Raw genomic sequence first — 17641 nt, forward strand, 5'->3', positions numbered from 1 at the left:
AGCCTGCACTCAGATCTTTGTCTTGAGGCAGTCTGCACTCAGATCTTGTGTTGAGGCAGCCAGCACTCAGATCTTTGTGTTGAGGCAGCCTGCACTCAGATCTTGTGTTGAGGCAGCCTGCACTCAGATCTTTGTGTTGAGGCAGCCAGCACTCAGATCTTGTGTTGAGGCAGCCTGCACTCAGATCTTTGTGTTGAGGCAGCCAGCACTCAGATCTTTGTGTAGAGGCAGCCTGCACTCAGATCTTTGTGTTGAGGCAGCCAGCACTCAGATCTTTGTGTTGAGGCAGCCAGCACTCAGATCTCTGTGTTGAGGCAGCCTGCACTCAGATCTCTGTATTGAGGCAGCCTGCACTCAGATCTTTGTGTTGAAGCAGCCTGCACTCAGATCTTTGTGTTGAGGCAGCCAGCACTCAGATCTTTGTGTTGAGGCAGCCAGCACTCAGATCTCTGTGTTGAGGCAGCCTGCACTCAGATCTCTGTATTGAGGCAGCCTGCACTCAGATCTTTGTGTTGAAGCAGCCTGCACTCAGATCTTTGTGTTGAGGCAGCCAGCACTCAGATCTTGTGTTAAGGCAGCCTGCACTCAGATCTTGTGTTAAGGCAGCCAGCACTCAGATCTTTGTATTGAGGCAACCAGCACTCAGATCTTGTGTTAAGGCAGCCTGCACTCAGATCTTGTGTTAAGGCAGCCAGCACTCAGATCTCTGTATTGAGGCAGCCTGCACTCAGATCTTTGTGTTGAGGCAGCCAGCACTCAGATCTTGTGTTGAGGCAGCCTGCACTCAGATCTCTGTGTTGAGGCAGCCAGCACTCAGATCTCTGTATTGAGGCAGCCAGCACTCAGATCTTTGTGTTGAGGCAGCCAGCACTCAGATCTTTGTGTTGAGGCAGCCAGCACTCAGATCTCTGTGTTGAGGCAGCCTGCACTCAGATCTTTGTGTAGAGGCAGCCAGCACTCAGATCTTTGTGTTGAGGCAGCCAGCACTCAGATCTTTGTGTTGAGGCAGCCAGCACTCAGATCTTTGTGTTGAGGCAGCCAGCACTCAGATCTTTGTGTTGAGGCAGCCTGCACTCAGATCTTTGTATTGAGGCAGTCTGCACTCAGATCTTGTGTTGAGGCAGCCAGCACTCAGATCTTTGTGTTGAGGCAGCCTGCACTCAGATCTTGTGTTGAGGCAGCCTGCACTCAGATCTTTGTGTTGAGGCAGCCAGCACTCAGATCTTGTGTTGAGGCAGCCTGCACTCAGATCTTTGTGTTGAGGCAGCCAGCACTCAGATCTTTGTGTAGAGGCAGCCTGCACTCAGATCTTTGTGTTGAGGCAGCCAGCACTCAGATCTTTGTGTTGAGGCAGCCAGCACTCAGATCTCTGTGTTGAGGCAGCCTGCACTCAGATCTCTGTATTGAGGCAGCCTGCACTCAGATCTTTGTGTTGAAGCAGCCTGCACTCAGATCTTTGTGTTGAGGCAGCCAGCACTCAGATCTTTGTGTTGAGGCAGCCAGCACTCAGATCTCTGTGTTGAGGCAGCCTGCACTCAGATCTCTGTATTGAGGCAGCCTGCACTCAGATCTTTGTGTTGAAGCAGCCTGCACTCAGATCTTTGTGTTGAGGCAGCCAGCACTCAGATCTTGTGTTAAGGCAGCCTGCACTCAGATCTTGTGTTAAGGCAGCCAGCACTCAGATCTTTGTATTGAGGCAACCAGCACTCAGATCTTGTGTTAAGGCAGCCTGCACTCAGATCTTGTGTTAAGGCAGCCAGCACTCAGATCTCTGTATTGAGGCAGCCTGCACTCAGATCTTTGTGTTGAGGCAGCCAGCACTCAGATCTTGTGTTGAGGCAGCCTGCACTCAGATCTCTGTGTTGAGGCAGCCAGCACTCAGATCTCTGTATTGAGGCAGCCAGCACTCAGATCTTTGTGTTGAGGCAGCCAGCACTCAGATCTTTGTGTTGAGGCAGCCAGCACTCAGATCTCTGTGTTGAGGCAGCCTGCACTCAGATCTTTGTGTAGAGGCAGCCAGCACTCAGATCTTTGTGTTGAGGCAGCCAGCACTCAGATCTTTGTGTTGAGGCAGCCAGCACTCAGATCTTTGTGTTGAGGCAGCCAGCACTCAGATCTTTGTGTTGAGGCAGCCTGCACTCAGATCTTTGTATTGAGGCAGTCTGCACTCAGATCTTGTGTTGAGGCAGCCAGCACTCAGATCTTTGTGTTGAGGCAGCCTGCACTCAGATCTTGTGTTGAGGCAGCCTGCACTCAGATCTTTGTGTTGAGGCAGCCAGCACTCAGATCTTGTGTTGAGGCAGCCTGCACTCAGATCTTTGTGTTGAGGCAGCCAGCACTCAGATCTTTGTGTAGAGGCAGCCTGCACTCAGATCTTTGTGTTGAGGCAGCCAGCACTCAGATCTTTGTGTTGAGGCAGCCAGCACTCAGATCTTTGTGTAGAGGCAGCCTGCACTCAGATCTTTGTGTTGAAGCAGCCTGCACTCAGATCTTTGTGTTGAGGCAGCCAGCACTCAGATCTCTGTGTTGAGGCAGCCAGCACTCAGATCTTTGTGTTGAAGCAGCCTGCACTCAGATCTTTGTGTTGAGGCAGCCAGCACTCAGATCTTTGTGTTGAGGCAGCCTGCACTCAGATCTTTGTGTTGAGGCAGCCAGCACTCAGATCTTTGTGTTGAAGCAGCCAGCACTCAGATCTCTGTGTTGAGGCAGCCAGCACTCAGATCTTTGTGTTGAATCAGCCTGCACTCAGATCTCTGTGTTGAGGCAGCCTGCACTCAGATCTTTGTGTTGAGGCAGCCAGCACTCAGATCTCTGTATTGAGGCAGCCTGCACTCAGATCTTTGTGTTGAGGCAGCCAGCACTCAGATCTCTGTGTTGAGGCAGCCTGCACTCAGATCTCTGTATTGAGGCAGCCTGCACTCAGATCTTTGTGTTGAAGCAGCCTGCACTCAGATCTTTGTGTTGAGGCAGCCAGCACTCAGATCTTTGTGTTGAGGCAGCCAGCACTCAGATCTCTGTGTTGAGGCAGCCTGCACTCAGATCTCTGTATTGAGGCAGCCTGCACTCAGATCTTTGTGTTGAAGCAGCCTGCACTCAGATCTTTGTGTTGAGGCAGCCAGCACTCAGATCTTGTGTTAAGGCAGCCTGCACTCAGATCTTGTGTTAAGGCAGCCAGCACTCAGATCTTTGTATTGAGGCAGCCAGCACTCAGATCTTGTGTTAAGGCAGCCTGCACTCAGATCTTGTGTTAAGGCAGCCAGCACTCAGATCTCTGTATTGAGGCAGCCTGCACTCAGATCTTTGTGTTGAGGCAGCCAGCACTCAGATCTTGTGTTGAGGCAGCCTGCACTCAGATCTCTGTGTTGAGGCAGCCAGCACTCAGATCTCTGTATTGAGGCAGCCAGCACTCAGATCGTTGTGTTGAGGCAGCCAGCACTCAGATCTTTGTGTTGAGGCAGCCTGCACTCAGATCTTTGTGTTGAGGCAGCCTGCACTCAGATCTTTGTGTTGAGGCAGCCAGCTCTCAGATCTTTGTGTTGAAGCAGCCTGCACTCAGATCTTTGTGTTGAGGCAGCCAGCTCTCAGATCTTTGTGTTGAGGCAGCCAGCACTCAGATCTTTCTGCATTCAAAAGAATGTGCATGATCAAATAATCTCAGTTTGTAGATACGTTATAAATTGTAATGAATTAAGTGATTTGTTACGACTACTGAGTTGACAGTTACTAGACTGATCAACTAGCAGTGCACAAGTCTTCTAATGTTACAAATTGCCGATAGGATGAAATTTTGTTATTTGGTTACAAGAGTCTCCAGCATCTGAACCCTGTTCTCACACACATGTTCTTGTGTGAAAAGGCTTACCGGTAATATAGAGGTATCAAACGGAAAGTTGATACCCCATTTTTACCAATCAGAATCAAACATCTTCAAGGTCATGGTAGAATGTCACTGTTAACTGCGGTCGAGGACCCAATGAGGTAACTGGAATCAAACGTGAGATCTAATTCTAGGCCCGTGATTGGCTACTCCATGGTGATGACCTGAGGTCAATACATGACGGACTACTTTCCTGATTGTAATTTATTGATTAGGCCCTCATTCCTTAGTCAAATTCATCAACATTTGTGTCAAACTTCTTTGCACTATCATCAAAGCTTTGATAATCCAAAGAAAGGCTGAATATGTTTTGCGGAGGGTCACACAGGGTATGGGTTATATCGCTCATGACTTGTGTTCTGTAACACAATGCTCCCCTGCGATCATGAGAAAAAACAAAGTCATCAGTTCAAGGTAAAATGTTGTGATTTTAGGGTGTGTAAGAAACAGATTACTGTACTCGTACCTATCATATACCATGTATCTTACAAGTGGTCAGATACGTTTTGAAACTCGTAAGAAAAATGGTATCTTATGGACACTCGCGTGATAACCTCTATTTACATGCTCTGACTACATACACAGGGGCACTCATAGGAAATGCACATGTTTTGGACCCCAAAAATATTTTCACTTCAACCCAAACATGCCAAAGGTGAGAATTTTTATATTTCTTGGTGTACGATCTGCCAACTAAAAATAGTAAAAAAGTGTAAAAAATGAAAATGAAAAATAAAAACCAACTTATCATTTTTGTTTAAGAACCACCAACAAGATAAAAAGTAACAAGAAGAAAAAATAACCCTGATTATTGGACGATGTAAGTTGGACATAGTGAACAGGTAACAGGTAGGAAGTGCCTTGTATACGACAAGCGATGTCAAGCTCCTCACAGCGATAGCCCGTTCGCGGAGCTCTCTATACTATTGCTGCCACCAGTCAAAACTCCCCACATTGAATAGGTGGCCACAACCATGCTTGGAGTTGAACTCGTAACCGAATGACCGTTATGTTTACAAACAAGTGACGACTGTCGTGACGCCGAATACACTTATCGCTGCTAAATTACTTTCTTCATTTGTCAATTTGAATTTCTGTTTCATTTAAACTATCGTGTTATTGATATAGTAAGAATGTAAGGGAGAAGTTGGTTGATTTTCGTTAGTCTGCAATCTCGAACCAATCTGATTATTAAAACAACAAAGTAAATTCATCTGGAAAACATGGTCAGTCATAAACCTTTTCAAAATGAAATATGATGGCATTCCCAAAGACATAAACAAAAATATCAACGTTACTACGTTTGGGGTTAGAGGGCAAATTTCAAGATTCTTGTAATGGCCGCGCCCACACTGGTGGCAGTGATGTTACCGAGAGTGTAACGAAGGTGTCACGCGCTGGGAAGGAGCTTGAAGCGATGTGTGGAAAGGGAGGTAACTGCAGCTGCAGCTGCAGCCAAATACAGACCATTGAAAAAAAGAAAACATTCATAGAATACCTGACAGGATGGCACTTATTTTTTTTATTTTCCTACCAAAACCTATGAAAAAATCCATAAACCAGGAAATAAAAGAATTCTGTCCAATGAGATGATAATGATCATTTTATTTTCCACATTGCAGGAGTCCAGGAATCGGACATTTATGGAACTTGCTGAACTGAGAAAAACAAACCTTCCGACGGAGGTCGTTACCATAGAAACTGTAAACATCCTCCCTTAAACTTAATTAGAATTTACTTTTTTTCCTAATTCAACAACTTTTACATAATAAATACTGGATATTTACCCATAAAGGTAGAATGACGTGTTTATAAACTTTCCGATATTTACAAGTGCACTTTAGAAATGTTCAATGCTGAGTGGTGAGCTGAAGCCATGCAATCATAGCTTCTTTGTGGAGACATCAGCCAATGTTCAATACGTCACAAATTGATTATAATACGTCATCTGAACAACCGGCTGCCTAAGTGAAGTTTCAAACATCTTTTGCTATTTTCTCTCTTAAAATGCCAATGAGTAATAGACAGCCTACTTGAAACTTAGTTATGGATTATCTGGCCCTTGTGGATGAAAGTGGAGATGAACACCTTCACCTGGGACAGATAATCCATAATTCCTCACAACTTGTAGGTTACTCTCTAACACTGTAACAACTCAATACCCTGGGCTTTTGTTTGGAGACTAGATATTTTCTCAGGTAAAGCCAAAAAAACAGATAATACCATGAGCCTAAATATATATAAAAACCATCTTGCAACAATGTATTTTTGGTGGCTACAATTCCTCTTTTGCAAAATTTTGAAGCATAATTATCATTTTCCAACATTTTCCGGGACCATTTTATATTTATATTTTTCAAGAAAATCCCAGGCCCCAGATATCCAATAGTTGGTCCCCAAGCACCTAATTCCGAAGAAGTCACCAGAATTTTGTTACAAAAAATATTTATCAACTAAACTGCCATATTGACACTGAACCAACCAAAGCCAATGTTAGATAAAATAATTATATTGAGCTGAACAAATTTTATTTTCTCCTTATTTGTAATTCTCAAGCTACTAGGAACAAACCTGTAAATCATGAACGCAAAGAAGTGTGTCATTTTTGGGTGCTTTCTGTCAAGGCTATTTCATCAACAAATTCAACAAATGTCAAATCATAAAATCTACCACGTGATCTCAATCACCTTTGGCTTAGTGTCCATGGCATCGACTTGTTGATCTGAGGGGACACAAGAGTCAAATAACTCGGGCATTTTACAAACAAGTTCTGGGTGATTTTCTTGTATGTGCTTTGCCAGTGAATCCTTCTTGTCGGTCCCGTAACCACATCGAACACATGGGAACGGTTCGCTGGAGTGGAGCTGCATATGGGATCGAAGCTCCATCTTGTTCCCAACGTCCTTGTGGCAGATGCGGCACTTCAAGACACGGTCCCCAGAGTGCCAGAGCGTCACATGACGCTTGAGCCGAGTCGGAGTGTCAAAACTCTTCTCACAGTCCCCGCACTTATGATACCGTGTTCGGAAGTGGGTCTTTTTATGGCTAGTCAGTCCTGAGTTGGATGTGAATGTCTTATCACACAGCTCACAGGCGTAAGGACGCTCCCCCGTGTGGATGCGCATGTGGATTTTTAAGTCCGTTTTCCTTGCAAAATGCACACTGCACTCCTCGCACTGAAAGGGTTTTTCTTTGTTATGGAATGAACTCACATGTGCTTCGAGAGGTGCCTTTTGTGAAAATGCCATTGGACATTTATCACAAATGAATGGTTTTTCCCCAGTGTGCACTCTCATATGGACTCGGAGATTGGCAACGTGAGGGAACTTCTGTCCACAAGAGCCACATCGGAAGTTCTGCACGCTGAGATGCTCGCTGACGTGGGTCTTGAAAGCCTCGGCCGATTTGAACACTGTCTTTGTGGTACACACGCTACACTTGAAGGTCTTACAGCGAGTGTGAGCGATCACATGATCTGCTAGAATTTTCACGTTGGAGCATTTCCTCTTGCAGGCTGGGCAGAACACGTTCTTCAGCTTGTGCTCCTTGCTGTGCGTCTTCAGTTCATCGGCTGTTGAGAACTTGGCTTCGCATGTCCCACAGATATAAAACGCATTTTCCAGATCAAGCAACTTTTTTCTCTTCAAAAATGGAGACACTAGCGTTTGCATAACATCTGAAGAGTCTTTGGAGGGTCTGGGATCGTCCAGATAAAAACGCTTTCTGCCGGGATGAAGCCTTGGCTTCTTTCTGTTGATGCTGAGTTCCTCGGGTGTGACATTGATGTAACATTCAGATGTGACATCAGTCTGGACGGTTACCGTCCTGGACTCAGGCCGGGGGTCGCTCGGCAACCGCCTCTTTGCAGGTGCCACTTCATGTCCACAGTTATCAACACTGTCCATCTTGCCTTCTTGGTCTTTCAGATCCTCCCCAGCAACATCTGCATCTTCATCTGGCTTCTCTATCTTCACCTTCACTGTGCTATCAAACAAGCCATCGTTGGCACTGCCTCCGTGCTTCACAATCTCCACCACAGCATCGGTTCCTGTTGCCAATGTTTCAGCACTAGATAGCTGTTCCTTGTTCTGTTTGGATCCCCCAGCCACTTCACTGTCAACACTCTGTCTTGTACTTGATGGCTTTGTTGGTTCTATGACAATCGTATTGGATGATTTGATAGCAGTTGGCCAAAGTTTGGAATATTTACGGCTGGATGTCTGGGATCCTGCTGAATACATCATCGGTTTCTCTGGTTCGACCTTGATGCTCATCTCGGCCGGCTCAGACCGATCCCCCAGGGCAGACTTTGTGTGACTGGCTGAGTAACTGGTGAGGAGGTCACGAAGCTGCGTTGGGTTGAGGGTGTCGGAGTCCGGAAGCACCACCATGTAACACTCTCCATTCTCAGCCTTGATCTTGCTGTAGATGTTCCTCTCGGGGGGCAGCTTCTGTGGCGGGTTCCGACTATCAGGGAGGATGGTTGTGGTGTAGTTGCTGGCGCCAGCCTGCGATGGACCCGGTAATGGCTTCTTTAATGGCACTGCAATATATTCTGTGGTGGTTCTCCTGGTTGGGGCTCTCATCTGAGAGATTTTTCTAGGTGTGGATGTCACTGTCTGCACGCTACTGATATTCGAATCAAGGCCTGATATGACATAGGGCTGGTTGGTGGCATCTGAGCCTATCTGCAACTGATGGATGTTGGGGTTTAGACCATCACTTGTCTCAAGACATCCCTGGTTTATCACCAACTCTGCAATCTGTGCTAGCGACACAAGGTTCTGAGATCCCTGAGGCTGATCAACCGACACAAGGTTCTGAGATGTCTGAGTCTGATCAACCGACACAAGGTTCTGAGGTCCCTGAGATTGATCAACCATCACAAGGTTTCTCTCATCAGGTTCTGTTTGAACACAAATTGGCTTGCCTTCTCCATTGTCCTTCATAGCAATGTACTGTTCAGTGACAGTCACAGGGTTGATGTCCTGGTTAGTTACATTGTCTTCTGGGATGCTGACAAGATTAGCGCTGCGGTCGCTACTGTTGACAACAATTTCTGCAATCTGTGCCAGAGACTCCAGGTTGTATCCATCAGTAAGTCCCGACACGGTGACAGTCTCGGTCTCTCTTCCTGGTGTGTCAATCTGGACTGTCATCTGCACATTGCCTGACTCCTCCATGCTCTCGACGCCAGCGAGGGTGATGGTATGATACTGACCATCCGTGGACATCACCTGGAACTGCTGTCTGCTGTTTGGGGTCATGGTGGACGTGGCAGCCTCTCCAAGTGTGTAGGTGTCAGTTATGGCCTCAATTTTCATGTCAGACGGGGCGATGGTGTGCAGACTGGTGTTGTCAGATGGGGCGATGGTGTGCAGACTGGTGTTGTCAGATGGGGCGATGGTGTGCAGACTGGTGTTGTCAGATGGGGCGATGGTGTGCAGACTGGTGTTGTCAGATGAGATGAAGGCAGGCTGGAGGCCAGTTTCCTGACCTCCGTCCATCAGGACTGCAGCTGCATCAGACGGAACAGGCACAGTATGCTGGTCAATGTCCAGCAAGATGGATGGCCCTTCAGACTGACCAACAGTCAGGTCACTCTGATGGCCCACATTCATGAGAATGGTGGCAGCCTGTGATTGGCTGTTGAAGACGGAGCTCTCGCACTGCTGGGATACGTCCATCAAGATGGCGGCTGCTTCTGAGTGCTCAGTCTTCAGAAGGCTCGAGTCCATACCGGCTGTCTGGTTTCTGAAAAACGAAACAGATGAGATGAGTGAGTGAGTTGGGTTTTAACGCCGCTTTTAACAGTATTACTGTTATATCGCGGCGTGTCAGCTTAATGTGGGAGGAAAGCCTGAAGTGATGCAGGTCGCAGACGTTTACCACTTCGGTGAAACTCACGAGCACGGGTATGGTGCTGACAAACCTAGAAACATAATCAGGGCGAACCGGGATTCGAACCCACAATCATAGGTTTCTGTCGTGCCCAAGGGATGCAACTCTGCACAGCGAATCGCGGCGCCTTAGACGACTGGGCCACCCGTGCCGCCCAGATGAGATGAAAAATTGAACCAAAGACACAGCACTGGGGTACTTGCTAGGGATGGGTATTAACCTGACTTATGTATTGCAAATTATTGCAATAATGATTCATGTATTGCCATAAGTACCACATAAATTGCATGCATTCTTACATCTACTATTTTATTTTCTGAGGGGCACGGGTGGCCCAGTCGTCTAAGGTGCCGCCGCGATTCGCTGTGCAGAGTTGCATCCCTTGGGCACGCCAGAAACCTATGATTGTGGGTTTGAATCCCGGTTCGCCCAAATTATGTTTCTAGGTTTGTCAGCACCATACTCGTGCTCGTGGGTTTCACCAAAGTGGTAAACGTCTAAGACCTGCATCACTTCATGTTTTCCTCCCACATAAGGCTGACACGCCGTGATATAACTGGAATACTGTTAAAAGCGGCGTTAAACCCAACTCACTCACTCAATTATTTTCTGATCATGTCTGAAATAGATTCCCCTGCACAACTGTTTTTCACAACTTCGTAGTTTTGTTGAATGTTGCTACGGTAACAATGCATGCATAATAGACATGCAGGAAGCTGGTTGCAAATAGTTTCAATTACATGAATCATTGTTATTTTCTGAATTATAATTTGACTTGTCTCTTACATAAACTTTGCCAACAAGATGACAATCTGCATGATTTTGTAAAACGAAAATGCTAACTGAAAGTGCACATATCTGTGTGTTTCCACAAGTGATCCCCAGATTCACGGAGTGAGTGAGTGAGTGAGAATGGTTTTACGCCGCTTTTTGCAATATTCCAGCAACATCACGACGGGAGACACCAGAAATGGGCTTCACAAATTGTACCCATGTCGGGAATCAACCCGGGTCTTCTGCGTGACGAACGGACGAGTTAACCACTAGGCTACCCGACCGACCCTCACTTCAATAAGCTATTCAATAACCTTATCACAGAAATGCCTGCCACAAGTCACACACGTGAAAAGCTACGAAATTCGAAAAACTTAAAAGTTTGCAGAAATGTGTTCAGAATTACTAAATATGGTTGCAGAATTTACCAAAATTGACCAAAGAATTTTGATTTTTGAACCGTGAAATACAGTGGGAACTGAATGATACGGTTACCATGGTGTGTCACGTAAACTGGTGGTTGATAGAATGAGCAACAATCCATGCTCCAACACCAAACTTCTATTTATTTAAGATCTTCATTATTCTAAAATATTTGCAACACCTCGTTTTGGAAATAATGTTTCCTGCTGTGGCCCTGACAGGAGTTGCAAGTAGTAGGTCTAAGTTTGCTTTGTTTACTAGCAAAGTGCCAATTGGATCATTTAAGCCATTTTATCATCCAAAACTGGTTCCCACAGGAGATATCGCTTGTGTCATAGCGACTGATTTACGACTTCCATTGTCTGAAGAACATTTGATTGCAAAGGCTCATTACCCTGGAGCCATGACATCTTTATGCCTTGAAACACTTAATTGCTGTTATTTATTAGATGCTAATCCTAACTGTTAATCCCCATTTTTGTGTACATCGACTGTCTGCCATCCTGAACAGGATGTTCAAGTATGTCACTGATGATTTACTGTTTACATTTATATTTATTACTTACTAAATGTCAGGTGACCTTGGCTATATAAGCCTTGGTCCAGAAAGGAGAAAGAAAGGTCTTACCCTTAGCCTAGCTAGGGTTAGGCTGGGTGCTCCGGGGCACCAAGACAACAAGCACTACCACTATGTGCTGACTTGGCACATAGTGTCATTTGTATGTATCTATCTACATGTATAAAGTAAAACTGTATATACTGAAAGCCATCGTCTCCAAGATGTCACTTCCTACTGAGAACCATACGTCGGCCTCTTGCATATATACGAGTATGCAAATTGTTCATTAATCAACGTCAGACCGACACGCGTTGATACTTGGATGAGATCAAGCGATATCTACACTGTAGATATCCCTGCAATGAAATTACAACACAATGCTTTGCTGACCATTGTGACGTCACTGGTTACCATGACGTCACAATCAAATGACATCACTAATAGCTCTGCCACTGAAGCTGTTTGCAGTACTTTTTACACTGAAGACACTGCTAATTACTGTCTACAAATTGAAAAAGTTGAAAGAATGATGTTGGATGATAAATAAAATCTCACCCTCGTGTCTTTTGATATCAAATATATCAACACTCATTGATAAAAGTGGCAAAAATCCTCGGCAAGCCTCGGAATTTTTCCACTTTTATCAACTTGTGTTGATATATATGATATCAAAAGACACTCGGGTGAGATTCTCTCTATCTCCAAAGAAGAGATTTCACTTGGGCTGTCCTTTGGCAACAAGATATGTTCTTTACTTATCAAACTCTGCCTGACTTTTGTTGTTACAAAATTTATTATGCTACTTTTTAACCATCTTCCCTAGGAAAGGGAGATAACTGACAGTACAAGTCCAGTTTCCACCCTTGCCGAACTAGGGCTCGATCGTAGCACCACCAGCGGCTATTTAAAGTTATGTTCCTTCTATGCCCCTCCTAGAGACAAATCAGATTCCACTTCTCATATCATTTGCATTTGCAAAACAAATTAGGGGCACCGAGTCAAGACGATCTGATCGATAATCAAAATCTATATTGTGATAAAACTGGCCTAACTTTGTGAAATACATCAAATCATGAGGGCGTTTGATTAAAAACATGAAAAGAGTTGGAAAATATCTGTTGATGCCAACTTGGCGGTACACAGTCTTTGCAAATCCTGCAATCGACCTAAATCTGCACAGCAGTTCACGAACCTGACGTTGATTTCGTTTGACGCAATTTTGACTGGACTGTGCATAGACTCGTTAGTCCAACCAAAACATAACTCCACAATTCCAGCCTAGTTCCGCAAGGGTGGAAACTGGACTTTTAAAGTCAGTTAACTCCCTTGCCTTGGGAAAATGCTTTTTAACATCATCACAAGGACTTGCATTTTCTGCTGAATTATTACCACTGTACACCTTTATAATCATTATAATGAACATCCTGTATGGAGAGAAATCCCCTAAACAGTAGCTTCTAAACATCCCGAGGAATGGCTGACACACCATCCTTGATTACAACGTGTGTTGCTCCAATCTCATTAAAGTCAGGCCTTAGTTCTCGCTACTGCTAAACAAAGATCGGAGGACATCCCATTACGGGTCACGTCAGACTGACCTTGCGCGAACTTTGACCGAGCATTAGAATGACCCATCAGAAGGCAGCTTTCTCATGCTTTACGGCACTAATTTCAAATTGGCGACTACGTATCGAAACATATTTTGACAAATTCTTGACTACAAATTTGAAATCTAAACAAAAAAAACTTTTTGAATGGCTGATAGATGGTCTAGATTGTATGGATTCAGTCGTTAAACCTGTAACTATCGTTTGGAATACCCCGTGTTAAAGTTTTTGAGGTTGTATGACTAGAAATCACATTCCGACTGTCACTTTATTGATCTGGCGAGCGACGCTCTCATTGGTCGGATGAAAGGTCGTTCTGACGTGACCCCTAATGGGATGTCTTCAGATCTTTGTTTAGCGGTAGCGAGAACTAAGGTCTGATTTTAATGAGATTAGTTGTTGCTCCTTGTTGTTTATAGCTTTTTTTTTGGCCCAATTAGAAAAGCATGATGCTAGGTGAGATGAAACAGGCTTTTAACGTCGCGTCCAAGGTTAATGCACTTATATAGAGTTGTGCATGCACATTTGTGCCTGGAAATTCCTAATATGGCAATCAATCACACAATACGGAATTGGTAAGTCTTGGTGTAACTAAATCAGTATAGTATCGATTGACCCACAATGCACTAGTCTAGAGCTTCGGTAGTGTTTGGTTGGCTACAAAATGGCAGACATTTTTGCTATAAACATGAATAGTTGGTGTCATATTTCTAATAATGATGATTTAAATTTTAATTGAGATTTGTTCAAAACATTATAAAGGACTGGAGCAATAGTTAATTGGTAAATTGTAATAACGTGAGCTGTCATTCATGAATTAATCATTTGTAGTGGATGAACCATGTGAACAGGTAAATTGATTTAACCGACAATAGCAACATTACTATGGCCGTATTGACGTTACTGTATATGTTGCAATTGAATCTCTACATCCCCTTTTCAATTTTATAAATATAATAAAAAAATAATTTTTTAAAAGTATCTTAGTTAGATTTGCCAAGAGGGGCACGAGAAAGTGGTTTGGTTTGTTGTTTAACACCGCACTCAGCAATATTCCAGCTATATGACGGCGGTCTGTAAATAATCGAGTCTGGTCCAGACAATCAAGTGATGAGCATCAACCCACGAAATTGGGATACGATGACATGCATCAACCAAGTCAGCGATTCTGACCACCTGATCCTGTTAGTCGCCTTTTACGGCAAGCATAGGTTGCTGAAGACCTATTCTATCCAAGATCTTCAGTGAATGACAGTCCATGAATGATTCAAATCTGGGAATGTCTTTTTCCGTAGAAACACTATATTGCTCTGTCTCGTACAAGAAACTCTCAACAGAACATTTTTTGGAATTGTGATTCTTTATTTTAATCTGTGACCTAAAAATGGTAACAAATGATGTTAAAGGGCAAGTTCACACGGAAATGAACCTATTTTTCTTGTACGTTTTCCACATTAAAAGTGTTAACCTAGAAGTGTCATAGACAAAAATATAAAAATATCACAATTAATTAACATATTTTTCGCATTAAAACGATTTATATTTTTCACATTTACCAAGTGTTCTATTTCCACAACAAAAACACCATGGCTTATGCCCCTTGCAATATGACGTCATTGGTGCCAATTGATAAACATTATGACGTCATCATGCTTTGTTAGAGCTGCTTCACGTGGTGTAGGTACAGGTGTGTGATTCTAGCGTCTCAGATGCCAGCCAGCATAGTGTTATGCTGAGTCACCACTGCGCCGGAGTGTGTCGTAGGCCATGTTGTTTTACCGCAAACTGGTACTTGATATCTTTTGCGTTGAGAATAGACAGGGATCCAGTTGAATTGGCACCAATTACGTCATAATCTAAGGGGGATAACTCAGGCCTGTTTAGCTCGAAAAACGAAGGCCTCATAACGGCATATCATTTTCTCACTATAGTGAGCTTTCTACTTTCACTGTGAAAAAAATGAGTGTATATTTTCAAACACAGATACTAATTAATTCTAAAGTTGCGTTTTGTTTTGAAAAAGAAAGAAAGTGATTTTTGCGTGTACACTTCCCCTTTAAGTTGTTAACTAAAACATTTTCCGAAAACATTCAACAATTCCTTGAGACTTGCGCCCAGGGCACCGTAGGTCTCAAGGGATGCGCACAAAATGTCCGATTGGGAAACGTTTGACTGTACTCATGTCAAAATAAATTTAGATACACGCATAAACCAATCTGGTCATGCATACACTGAAGTTGACTGAAGTTTTATCTTTATGCAACATATAAAGTCAGAAGGAATGTGTGTAGATGTAAGAGTGAATATCATCCTGCCCTATTTTTATCCCTGGGATGAAATTCTCTAGTGTCAGGATGATTTCCCCCCCCCCCCGCCTCATTTCTTACCCCACACCCCAGCCAAACATGATGAAAATGCAAGCATCAACATAAAATACACTAGAATATTGTAACCTATTGCTAATTTTATTTGTCCTTATTTATCCTGGTTGTGACAGCCTGACGACACGCTGTCCTTTCTGTCAGCTGTGGTAACTTCCCTCTTCTTGTTGCCCTCTGTATAATATACCTCACCCTTTTCCAAACAGAAATGTTGACATACATAACAGACATTTTTGCCTCAAAGCCCTCTCCTGGTTCAAGTTCAACTTTTCGGGATATGTTTTGTCCTTTAAGTAATTGAATACTTTGGAATACTCTGTTCCATCCATGGTTGATCAAATCAACTGACAATGTCAACGTCAAACCTCAAAGTCATGAAGTCACGTGATCAGCTGATTCTAGTTAGTCTAAATTATCCCAAGATACGTTTTAGCTATAACTGGGATGAATTACCCGTAATGTTTGGACATAACCTATCCCAGATTTCCCCCATAAGGTAGGATACTATACTCTGGAGTAAAACTTCCCCCAGGATAATATTTAGGTAGGATATAATCCTTGCTTACATATAGTCAGAAAGAAATGTGAACATTTGTCACTTATAGTGTAACCATAGAGTTCTAGATAATATTTGCCATTTAAATATATAATCACGTGACTAACCACGGGTCCGGGTAGTCATGTGGGTACCCGGGTCCTACTCAGTATCTACCCGAACAAAGTACCCGAGTTACCCGCCCCAGCCCTACCAAGAGAGCCCCTTAACATGTTCAATGATTTAACTTGTAAACATTCGGGTTGATATCTGTAATTTGTTATGTAGGTTCAGTCCAGAAACAAAACGGTGACTTTTAAATCACACATCACAAGCCAAATAAAATGTTTAATCCAAAAGAAAGCATAGATTTTTCTAGATTTCTGCATTTATAATTTTCCAATTATGTTTGAACAAAACTATGTGGTCTCTTTCAAACTAATGTGGCCAGAAAATGTGAAAATAAATGAAAGTTCACAAAAGAATATCCTTTTGATCACATTTGCATTGAAAAATGAGTTTGATGGAAGCAGAACGTCACTCTAATTTACTGGTATGCAGGTTCTCATGAAGATTCAAATTTTGAGTTGTGTCCCTTATTGTTTTTCAATGTCGTCTGGCAGAAAAACAACTCTCATTTCGGAACAGTTAACTGGCACGAGAAATATAACACAGTCACAATATTTGGTCTCATCATAATAGCTTGAACTACGTCAGAGGTCAACTTAACGGTCAAAACCAGCTGAACATGGAAAGCGGGATATTATAGCAATATCAGCGCGCCGAGCAATCGAGGCCGGAGCACACGTCAGGTCTCAATCTACCGTTATTTACGAAGCCATGTCTAAATTGTTTAGCACTTGTAAACTATTACTTACTTACTTGATAATTATTTTGCTCTGTGTAATCTCAACACACAGTTCGCAGTGTCCTTTTGTTAGTTATAGCTAAAAATGTGCGAACATTTCAGACGCCATTTTGAAAGCGGGTAGCAATTTCTCTCACCTGATTACCTCCCCTGAATACATACCGCCTTGTGTTTGTGCGAATACACAGAAAGTTGGGAACATGGTTTTACCTTAAATGACTTTTATCTGTGCAAATGAAATAGCTTGGCAATAAATCGCAAAGAACAATGGAGAACGAAGCGTGATTTATTTCACGATAAAACAATGTTCAATCATGACGTCATTTCTGGAGATTCGAACATGCGCTCGCAATTTATGATGACGGGTATATTTGACGACGCTATTTTTGAGAGGGAAGTGTCTAGTAAGTTGTTCCCCACAGATGTAGAGCCCAGGGCTATGCAGATGACCGAGCGGATTGTGAGAATATGCGGGAAATACCGAACCTAACCTTTCTAATAAGAAATAAACGACTCGTGGTCTTTGTTTATCGTACAATAAAACACTGCAGTGAGAATAATTAAACGACTCGTTTATTTCTTAAATACATTTGAAACTGTAGTATTTAGTATGAAAACGACTCCGCGTTATTTTAATATTGGTTATATAGTGCTATATTCTTGTGTGTATGTTGTTAAACACCGCACGCAGCAATATTACAGCCTGTCATCGAGTC

At 43.4% G+C, this 17641-nt stretch overlaps 1 protein-coding gene across 2 annotated transcripts; it reads right to left on the minus strand.

Annotated features, from left to right (window-relative positions):
• Positions 1-5462: 5462 nt before the first annotated feature.
• LOC124125697 lies at positions 5463-17077 on the minus strand. 2 transcript variants are annotated; one of them, XM_048402079.1, is made up of 2 exons: positions 16940-17077; positions 5463-9631 (listed from the first exon to the last, which is right to left on the minus strand). In XM_048402079.1, exon 2 carries the CDS (start codon positions 9613-9615, stop codon positions 6544-6546), a length of 3072 nt encoding a protein of 1023 aa, XP_048258036.1. In that variant the 5' UTR covers positions 9616-9631; positions 16940-17077; the 3' UTR covers positions 5463-6543. The 2 variants fall into 2 exon arrangements, with proteins under 2 accessions (XP_048258036.1, XP_048258037.1); XM_048402080.1 differs by having other exon boundaries at positions 16936-17073.
• Positions 17078-17641: the final 564 nt, after the last annotated feature.

This window comes from Haliotis rufescens, unplaced genomic scaffold, assembly GCF_023055435.1.
Source record: "Haliotis rufescens isolate VD_foot unplaced genomic scaffold, xgHalRufe1.0.p SCAF_24, whole genome shotgun sequence".
Lineage (NCBI taxonomy): Eukaryota > Metazoa > Mollusca > Gastropoda > Lepetellida > Haliotidae > Haliotis > Haliotis rufescens.

Coding starts and splice junctions, on each gene's coding strand:
- LOC124125697 (XM_048402079.1), bottom strand. CDS start 9,615: ATGGACTCGAGCCTTCTGAAGACTGAGCACTCAGAAGCAGCCGCCATC.